The sequence below is a fragment of the Octodon degus genome, unplaced genomic scaffold (assembly GCF_000260255.1).
Source record: "Octodon degus isolate 3935 unplaced genomic scaffold, OctDeg1.0 scaffold00008, whole genome shotgun sequence".
Lineage (NCBI taxonomy): Eukaryota > Metazoa > Chordata > Mammalia > Rodentia > Octodontidae > Octodon > Octodon degus.
In genome coordinates, this window is record NW_004524584.1 from 17,173,697 (window position 1) to 17,183,630 (window position 9,934).

The following is a 9,934-nucleotide window of genomic DNA, read 5'->3' on the forward strand; positions in this document are numbered from 1 at the left end:
ATATATATTGGGGCCCGCACAGCAGGCCCAGGATTGAATTCCCAGCCCCTGAGCCTGCTTGCAGGTGCCTTAATCAGTTGAGTTATTTGGCCAGCTCTGATGGGTATTCCACTGCCATTCAAATATTGTAGGTAAGTGAATTCAGCAAATAATCCAATAGAGTCCAGTAGTCCATAATAGTAGTGGGTTTCCACAGCACTGGCAATGTCAGAAGTTGTTGACTTGAGCCTTTTACAGATCAGCATATTAATATGGCTTTACTTCTTATACCTCATGTTTATACTTTTCTGCTGGATGGTTAAGACCAACATAAAGCATGATTCTGAAGCCCCACTTCCACAAGGACTGGCAGTGGCATGCGGTTATGTGGTTCAATCAGCCAGCTCAGAAGATCTGCAGGGCAAGGCCTAGCAGGCAAAAGAGCACTGCATCACCCCGCTCCCGCATCCAGACCTATTGGACCCATCCAGTCCATTGTGCACTGTCGCATGGTGCAATACCACACCAATGTCCGAGCCAGTAGGGGCTTCAGTCTAGAGGAGCTGCAGGTGGCCAGTATTCACAAAAAGGTGGCCCGGACCATTGGCATCTTGGTGGCACCCAAGGCAGCAGAACAAATCCACCAAGTCCCTGCAGGCCAACATGCAGCAGCTGAAAGAGTACCACTCCACGCTCATTCTCTTCCCCAAGAAGCCATCAGCCCCCAATAGGGGAGACAGCTCTACTTAAGAACTCAAATTGGCCACCAAGCTGACAGGACCTGTGATGCCCATCAGGAACCTCTACAAGAAGGAGAAGGAAAGGGTCATCACAGAGGAAGAAAATAACTTCAAGGCATTTGCCAGTCTGGGCATGGCCCACTCCAATGCTGGCTCTTTGTCATCCGGGCGAAGAGAGCCAAGGAAGCCATGGAGCAGGATATTGAGAAGAAAAAATAAATCACTGATAGGATCTTGTAGTAAATGCTCAGAAAAGATAAAAAGAAAGAAAGAAGAAAAAAAAAGAAAGAATGAAAGAAAAAGAAAGAAAAAAGAAGGAAAGAAAGAAAAAAAGAAAAGAAAAGAAAGAAAGAAAGAAAGAAAGAAAGAAAGAAAGAAAGAAAGAAAGAAAGAAAGAAAGAAAGAAAGAAAACTTCATTCCAAGCTCTTTGTGATTTGAGGGCTTGTGTTGAGAAGTCTGCTGTGATTTGGATGGGCTTTCCTTTACAGGTCATTTTTTTTTCTGTAACAGCTTTTAATATTTTATTCTTGTGTTGAATTTTTGGAATTCTGACTATTACATACTTTGGTGTCTTTTTTATTATGGCTAATTGAAGTTCTATATGCTTCATTAATCTATATGTCTAATTCTTTTTCCCTACTTGGGAAATTTTCTGCCATTGCTTCTGTGGATAGGGTTGTATATCATTTGCACTATCTTCTGAGTTTTCATTGACTCTTTTTTAAAAAAAATCATTTATTTATAATAAATAGTCATTTATTTACTTATTTATTTATTTGGTACAGGGTCTTGCTGTGGTGTTCCTGTCTCAGCCTTCCCAGTGCTGGGATTACAGGTGTGTGCCACCATGCCTGGTTTCACTGGCCAGCATGGTGCACCTGGGGTTCTGGGGCCAGCATGGCATGCAGATCCCAGATCCTTAGGTGGATGGCTTTTGGATTGTTCCATCTCACAGACCCTTGGGTTTGCCTTTGGTGAGCTGGAAGTCTAGAATTGCAAAGGAAAATTACCTAACCCTCTATAAACTACATTGGAAGAAAAAATGGGAAGAGAAAGAGAAGCACACATACATGCTCCTAAAATAAAAAAGGTAAAATAGAGGGCTGGGGAGATGGCTTAGTAGAATAAGTGCTTCCCTGGCAAGTGCAAAAGCCTGAGAGTTTAATCCCAGGTTTCACACACACACAGAAACACACACACACACACACACACACACACACACAAAGGTAAAATAATGAAATAAAGGTGTGGTGGGAAATGAGCAGAATGTGAAAAACAACAAAGAATAAAAATTAATTTAAAAAAGTAAAAGAAAAATTAAAAACAAAATACAATGAATACTTAACATGTTTTATTGTTCTTTCCCTCAGCCTATGGTTAGGGAGCCACACTCAAGCCAGGATGTGTTTCTGTTCATACTGGAAGTCTAAAGTTCTTGATTCAGCTTTTTTTTTTTTTTTTTGGTGGAACCAGGGATTGAACTCAGACCCTTGCACTTGCCATAGAAATCTAATGTGACAGTCTGCCCCACAGCCATGGTGGGTGTAGAAATCTGCTTACAGTGAAAACAGAGCCTCAAGGGGAGCATCCAATCGCGTATAACTCAGACTGAACAGGGCCTCTCACCACAGGAGCCTGGTTTGTGGTCACCAGTCCCTGCCTCTTCATGGGACTCCGCTCAATCTGCTCTCCAACTGCTGGCAGTCTCCTTTGAGAACCTTTCTCTCATCCACTCTGGGAAGTTGGCAGCGTGAAGGAGCTAAAGTGCTGCTCTGGGACTCAGGTTCAAAAACCTAGCCCTTTCACACAATGAAGTCTTGCTCTAAGTCTGCGGCTTTCTGTGCTTTTACCAAAATCACTCACAAGTCTTGACTATGGAAGGCCACTCCAGCAGCAGTGTCTTGTGTTCTCCCTGCTGGCTCCAACTACAGAAGACTGTCCTACTCTACTCTCCATGCAGTTCTCTTGTTCTCTGTGAGCACAAAAGTTGTTAGTTTCACTGTGCCACCAGCTGGTGGTTAGGCAGCCAACATGGGCAACACTGCATGGTCTCTCTTCTAGGGTGTGATCTATTTCTGCTGTTATCACTTAATCCTATTTTCTTCTGCTCTGTCAGTTCCCTCATGGTTCTCGTGTACCCTCCACTCACCTCAATTCCTTTCTAAGTTATTATTTTTCAAACTCTAGACATTTTGTCCTGGCGAAGTTGATTGCTGGCACTCACCTCTTCACCATTTTTGGCAGAATCTTGCTTTAGTTTTTGTTCTCTATCGAGGAAGTAAGCATTAGACTCCTTGCTCTCCTCTTCCTCATCACCACCTTTAGCGGCAGAATGGAGCCAGGTTTGCGCCCACTCCCTCAAGGATACACGTTGAGCTAAGTTCTTTCCCTCCCTCTTCAACTTGCTTTCCATCTAGTATCTATAACACAAAGTTAGGCCCTGAATTTATGAGAGTTGAGATTTTGGAAACCCCCACTCCTGGTGGTATTGTTTCTGGAAATGCATAACTCTTGATTAACAATCTTGACCTTGATGATTTTGTCTCTGCCATGGTTTCATGAGTCGATTTTTCAAGTTGGGAGCTGATATTTGCTATTTTGTTCTTTATGTATCTAGTATAAAATTTCTTTTCCTTACATTTTGCAAGTAATTTTTGATGAGCATAGGTGTTTGATTTTTATCATAGAATTTTCTGCTTTGAAATAGTTATGGTGATGGAATTTTTTTCAGGTTGAATAATCACTACTCTCCTGTTCCCCCCCCCAAAATAAACCCTGCGATCATTATATATTAAAGGTTTCTGATTGCAATCTACTTAGATTTGATTTAAGTTTACCTGTATATTTAAATATTGATAATGGTCTTACATTTTGCTTTCTCATAGCACAATTTTTTGATTTTGACATCAATGCTATGCCTACCTCATACACAGTTGGGTAGCTTTCTGTTCTTTGTATTTCCTAGAATAGCTTATAGTAAGGTGCCTAACCAACCCCTGGGCTGTGGATCAGTACTCATCCATAGCCTGTTAGGAACTGGGCCACTCAGCAGGTGAGCAGCTGGCAAGGAAGGCTTCATTTGTATTCACAGCTGGCCTTCACTTGCATCACCGCCTGTGCTCTGCCTCCTTTCAGACCAGCTGTGCCACTGGATTCTCATAGGAGTGAACTCTGTTGTGTACTGCTCATATCAGGGATCTAGGTTGTGCACCCCTTTGAATTATCCAGAAACCATCCTTCCTACCCCATTCTATCCCATGGAAAAACTGTGACCCATGAAATTGCTTCTTGTGCCAAAAGGTTGGGGATCACTGGTTTGTAATGCATTTTATAGAACATTTCCTGGTGGTAGAGTCTTCATTGCCTTCAATACCCATTTTACTCTTTAAATATATATGGGTGTGTGTTTTAGCATTTGTGTGTGTGTGTGTGTGTGTGTGTTGTTTGTGTTCTTTTTCAAAAGCACTATTAAACCAGGACTTTACAGTTGCCATTACCAGCTCCCTGGAGGAGGCACTTGGGAGAGTAGTTCAGAGGCCTGCTCCCAGGCTCCTGGCCTTGGTTTCCAGGTCCTTTTCTCCTCTGAGCACTTCCTTTTCTCCCTCCTGCCTCATCCTCCACCCCTCTCCTCTTGTATTCCCTTCCCCAGGAATGGTCCTTTCTCCACCAAAGGCCTATCTTCCTTCTTCGTGACTGTGAGATCATCTGGATGAAATTAATTCTTTATCTTCATTTTACCTGTCTCATGAGAAATAATTAAAAGTGTTTTTAAGCAGATCAAAGCTTTCCCCTTCTTTACCTTTTTGCTGTATATTATTTTATTTTTTATGTAACTAAATACATTTTTATTTTATTGAGAAACAAATTCAATGAGACTGTTTAAAAACTGATTAATAGGACAGTTTCAATAATTAATACATTGTACATTGTTAGATACATTATTTTAATTTCAGCCTCCAGCTTCCTTTCAGTTCAGGTGTGTCCATTATAAACAACATATGGCTGGATTTTTAGAAAACCTGAGGTAAGAGAGTGTGTTAATAGATGAATTTTACCCACATCTATTTAATATAGAAAAATGCCCATCTTTGGGCTTTCTGTCCATCATTGTTCTTTTTTTTTTTTTTATTAGTACTTGTACTGGAGTGATTGAACTTTCTTTTTTATGTTTTCCTTTCATACATTAGGGTGGTCATCCCGCTGCCTACCTCCCTATTTTCTACCCTTGCTTCCACCTCATATAGAGTACCCTGATGTGAGGGGACAATGGTCTGTTTCCCTCCATTCTTGTTCTTCTTTCTGCCATGTGGTAAGACTAATTTTCTCCTTGAGGTTAAATGCAGCAACCAGTCTAACTGAGTCAATAAAATGGGAGAGGAAGGCTAGGGGTGCAGCTCAATAGATGGACTGCTTAGCATGCTGAGTGCAATCCCCAGAACCTGGAAAAATGAGAGCAAATGGGCCCTTCAAAGTGAATGGCTAAAATTGTGTTGCTCTCCTCTCCACCCCCGCCTTTCCCAGCCGGGATGAGCACAACCACAGGAGCTCATAGCCACATGGAGTGGTGTCTGGGTGGAGCAGCCCGGGATGCTGAGCAATCATAGGAGACACTATCTAGATCTCAGCAGGCTTTGCACAAGGGAGAAACACACCTCAGTTAAGCCACAGACACCTGGAAGTTTGTTTCCCAGGAGAATCTGGCCTAAATTTTTACCCTCCCTCTTTTTATCTGAAATATAGACATACTGGCTGAAACTGTGGGCATCATTTTGAGAGCGTGATGCCTAGCATTGACTCCTACAGTGCAGTGTGGACTCAGGGCCGGACAGCAGTGCTATGCTGTGGACTTTTTGTTGTTCAGCTTCACTGTGGGAGAGGAACACAAGCTTCTGTTCTGGTTGGCCGCTGTCTTTCAGGTTTCTGTTCTTAACAGCCTAATGTAATTCTTCACTATAATGGGCATTATTCCACTGCTTTTTTTCTTTCTTTTTTTTTTTTTTTGGCGGAATGGGGATTGAACTCAGGAGGTTGCGCTTGCCAGGGAAGCGCTTATTCCACTGAGCTATAATGGGCATTATTGAGGCAACCTTTATTCTTCTAGTATTTATACCAAAATTACTTTTTCATATTTTTTCCATATAAACTTCATTTTAAAAAAAATTTTTAATGTGATTAGTACAGGGACTCACTACACAGATCAGACTCGTAGTGATCCTCCTGTTTTCAGCCTCCCAAGGGCTGGGATTACAGGTGCACACCACCATGTCCAGTCTCATTGCCCTATAAACTTTAAACATATCCAAAATGGAGTGAGTAGAAATCTGGCTGCTATAAAGATCAGCTGATGGTCAATAGTGTCTCATTAGCTCAGTGGATTAAGAGCCTGCTTAGGCAAGTGTAGGGACCAGGGTTTGATCCCCGGCAACACATGCCACACTGGCCCTGCCCCCAGGTGTGCTGAGCTGAACACCCAGTCCCAGCATAGTGGCGCATGCCTGTAATCCCAGCACTGGGAAGGCTGAAAACAAGAGGATCACTACAAGTCTGAGCTGTGTAGTGAAAACCTGTACCAAATACATAAAATAATAATAATAATAATAATAATAATAATAATAATAATAATATCTCATAGATTCCCTCATATTCCCCTTGGGATTCTTACAGCAGATCCTGCTGCTTTTCATGGGTGCTGTGCTGTTCTCAACTCACCCCCAACTGGTAGACATCCTTCCTTGTGTTCCTTCAGACCTAAACCTACTGTCTGTACTGCCCACGGTCTCTGCCTTGGCTCAGGTAGTGAAATGCCCATAGTCTATGGCTTCTTGTCTTGTGCCAGGCCTTTTTGGAATCATTAGTTCTTGGGGTCCAGGGACCCCAGCTACTACCAATCTCTATACGGGGGCAGAGATCATGGGGGTAGCCCTCAGACTCACTACTTGGCACCTTCCTTGGCTCTGGCTATTTTTAATCTCTGAGCCACAAGTTTCTGTATGATGAGAAGCTGGGTCATGTGTCTCTTGGGGATGTATATCACCAGGGGGAAGAGCAAGACTAGGGAAATCAGATCCTCCCAGAGTTCACTGGGACCCACTGCCGTCGCAAAGCTTCCAGCAGGCCCTCTTCTTCCCTGCTTAATGTCTCAGTGTACCATATCTGTTCTCAGGAAGAGTTCTGTACACAGTTCAATTCTAAATGACAGTGGGGAGGAGCAGTGAGTCTGTGGAGTCTGCTTTTGAGGGTCCCACTTGTATCTTCACCCCTGTTGAGGGTGGGGTGGCTCCACTAATTGGTTGGCACTGGCTGCTCTGAAAAGTAGCCTTTCTCCCAACTTCCTCCAAATCAACTGACTTCTACTTTTGGGATGCTCTGCTGACCCCAACCACAATTCAGACCATTGCTGCATATTAGAGGGGCACTCAAGGTTGTGGTTAAGGCCTTCTAGGTCAGGCTCTGAGTTTCCATTGCTCAAGCCTGTAAGGTACTATCTTCTTAGGATCCTGTCTACTTGGGACAAGAGGTCCCATCTATTCTCTCCCCACTCCCCAAGAGCTCCTCTCAGCTTTTCCTGTTACCAGTAGGTGCTGTGTCTTCCTGCTTTCAAAGTGTCCTAACCCCCAAGCAATGTTCATTTTGGATCCTGATTTCACTTTGCATTTGAGCTCTTCATCGAGCAGGATGTTTAGATGACTTGAATCTGCTGTGTTCAGCTTAGAATTCTGCACATCTCTTAGTGGAGCTACACAGGCTCACTGGAAGGCTTATCTCAAACAATGACTACACCTCAGGATCCTGATGACCAGGCCTCAAGCTAGGCCAGTTAAAGCAGAATCTTTGAGTGGATCCAGGCTGGGAGCATTTTAGTGACCTAGGAAATGTCTGCGTTCTATGTAGGTATTAGAGTCTTCAACTATTGCTAGAGCAGGTTTCTTTTTGGTGCTGAAGACTGAACCCAGGCTTTCATGTATGCTAAGCAAGCACTCTTCCAGGCTTTAACATTTCTCACTGCTGGGGTGGTGGCTACATGGCTGGTTAGGCAGAATCCCTGTAATACTCAGCAGCAGACCTCACTGTCTGGGGTGATGAGCACAACAGACTAAACCCAGGACCTTCCCATCTTCCACAGCTGCCATGGAATTCCCCACCTCAGACAGACAGGTGGACATGCACACACACACACACACACACACACACACACACCATGCATGCATGCATGCATGCATGCACACGTGCATACTCATCAGAGAGACTTGGAAAGAGCCTCCCTCCACTGCATGGCCCACAAAGATCTCTGCCTCCTGTGGAGGTCACAGGCCTGAGACTTCAACGATGGAGGCTCAGGGATGAGCATCTGAGGCATCAAGGTGAGAGTGAGAAATCTCAGCTCTGGATTATGAGGCAAAGACTGTGTGGTGCTCATGCCACGGATTCAGAGACACAGAGTGAGACCACAGAGCAAAGCAGAAGCCCATCACCCCACTGAGACCGGCCACGCAGAGGGGTGGTGGTATAGGGAGGGTATGGGAGAAGGGGCTGGGGGGTACACAGCTGCTTCTGAGAATGACAGGATGTAGGGGATGTGTGCCCAAACCCGTGACTTTTAGTGGCAGGGAAACCCTTCACCTGCCCACCCCAGCCTTCTCTCCTTGTTTGTTCATCCTCAGCTACCCCTCCCTCTCAACCCCATGCCTGGTCCTCTCAGGAAGTGTCCAGAAGAGAGGGGAAGCTATTTGTTCAGCTTCAGGGGAGGGAGGCAGTGAGCACAGCTGCTGCCCCTCAGCTCCTGCTCTGCCTTCCCCAGGGGCTCTGGCTGGCTTCCTCTCCCTCTGTCCCCAGGAGACACAGTGCCTGTCCTGCTGTTGCTCAGCTGAGTTACCTTGTCCTCTGGGCTGCCTGCCAAGCATTACGTTGGCCCTTAGCGGCCTGCATCACTGGCCTATGGAATCCCAGCTCCCCAGTTGGCCCTGCTGCAGCCAGACTCCCCAGTGCCCAACTCTGAATGGAGATGCCTAGGCAGGGACTGCAGAGAGAGGAGGTTAAGGCCTGATTTTTCTATGGAGAGACTGAAATCAGCGGACTGAGGCATGGAGCTTCAGCTGGACCCTGTGATTGACCAGGGATGGCATTAGGAGAAAGAACCTAAAGTGGATCCCTGGAGACAGGGGGTCTAGACCACAGCAGGGAACATTTCTGGGCAGAAGGCAAGAAAATTAGGGAATGAATCCTCTCTTGGAGCCTGCTCTCCATAGGGCACGTCTGTGGTCAGTAAGTGTATTTATTGAAAGAGAGATCCAGTCTCTTTGGCTCTGCGGTGTCCTAGGTCATGAGGATTTCGATGTCGAGCTCCATCCGCCTTGCTCTGACCTCATAGCAGCCCTTGATAAGGCCGCGGGTCTGGCTGGCATGCCAGCGCCAGTGAGTCTGGATGATGCAGGCAGCTTGTCGGGCCTGGAGGAAGCGCCTGCGGGCCTGCCACATCCGAACCTGGGCCTGCACCTTCACCACTGCCCACTCTTGGCAGGAGTAAAGTCTTAGTGCCAGGCGCCTTCTCTGCTCCATTGTCTTGGCCTGAATCGATCTCCACCAGCACTGGATGACCCAGGCCCTGAGCGCAGCGTGCAGTAGCGTCCGGCGCACCACATTGCCACGCCACCATGACTGAATCCTCACGGCTGCCTTCTCTAACTGCTTGAGGGAAAGAAGAACACAAAGGGCTCAGTGGGGCACACACCACTTCTGTCCCCACCTCTGGCGCTTGGGAGGAAAGGGGCTCTGGCCCCTGGGCGTTGCTCTGTTGTTTTTAGGCCCTGTCCATTTTATTTCCACCCCTCGCTCTTTCTTCGAGCCTCTCATCCCTCAGGCAGGCACCTCCTGGAAAGGCCAAACTCACCGTTTGTGTGTCCATGGCCCTGATCTCTAGAGTCTGCTTATGTTTCATTTAGGTTTTGGGCCTTTAGCCACACCCTCAACTGTTAGCCACGCCCTCATCATCAGACCCCGCCCACCTGCCCCAAAGTCTCCCGCTGCTCTGGCCCAGTCTGTCCACATCTCTCTTTCTATGCTGTATCTCCTTCTGGATTGGCTGGTTATTTCATTTATGTATTCTCATCACTCTAAGTGCCTACCATTATCTCTTACCTTCAGTTTATTTCTCAGGCCTCTTAATCCTCCTCTTCCTGCACTGCTGAGTCACTTATTTCTGCTTCTCCTGGGGGCA

General features: G+C 45.8%; 1 protein-coding gene across 2 annotated transcripts; it reads right to left on the reverse strand.

Moving 5' to 3' along the window:
- Window positions 1-8,976: 8,976 nt before the first annotated feature.
- Iqcf6 (IQ motif containing F6) lies at window positions 8,977-9,655 on the reverse strand. Of its 2 annotated transcripts, none has more exons than XM_023704168.1 (2): window positions 9,551-9,655; window positions 8,977-9,402 (listed from the first exon to the last, which is right to left on the reverse strand). In XM_023704168.1, the coding sequence occupies exons 1-2, from the start codon at window positions 9,653-9,655 to the stop codon at window positions 9,034-9,036; spliced, it is 474 nt and encodes a 157-aa protein (XP_023559936.1). In that variant the 3' UTR covers window positions 8,977-9,033. The 2 variants fall into 2 exon arrangements, 1 of the variants encoding a protein (XP_023559936.1); XR_002818721.1 differs by having other exon boundaries at window positions 9,314-9,402; window positions 9,608-9,627.
- Window positions 9,656-9,934: the final 279 nt, after the last annotated feature.

Bases quoted from the DNA above. Each gene is read 5' to 3' on its own strand.
- Iqcf6 (XM_023704168.1), bottom strand. From the start codon at position 9,655: ATGAAACATAAGCAGACTCTAGAGATCAGGGCCATGGACACACAAACG. The intron at 9,403-9,550 runs GCGAGGGGTGGA...TCCCTCAAGCAG, and splicing joins ATGAGAGGCTCGAAGAAAGA to TTAGAGAAGGCAGCCGTGAG.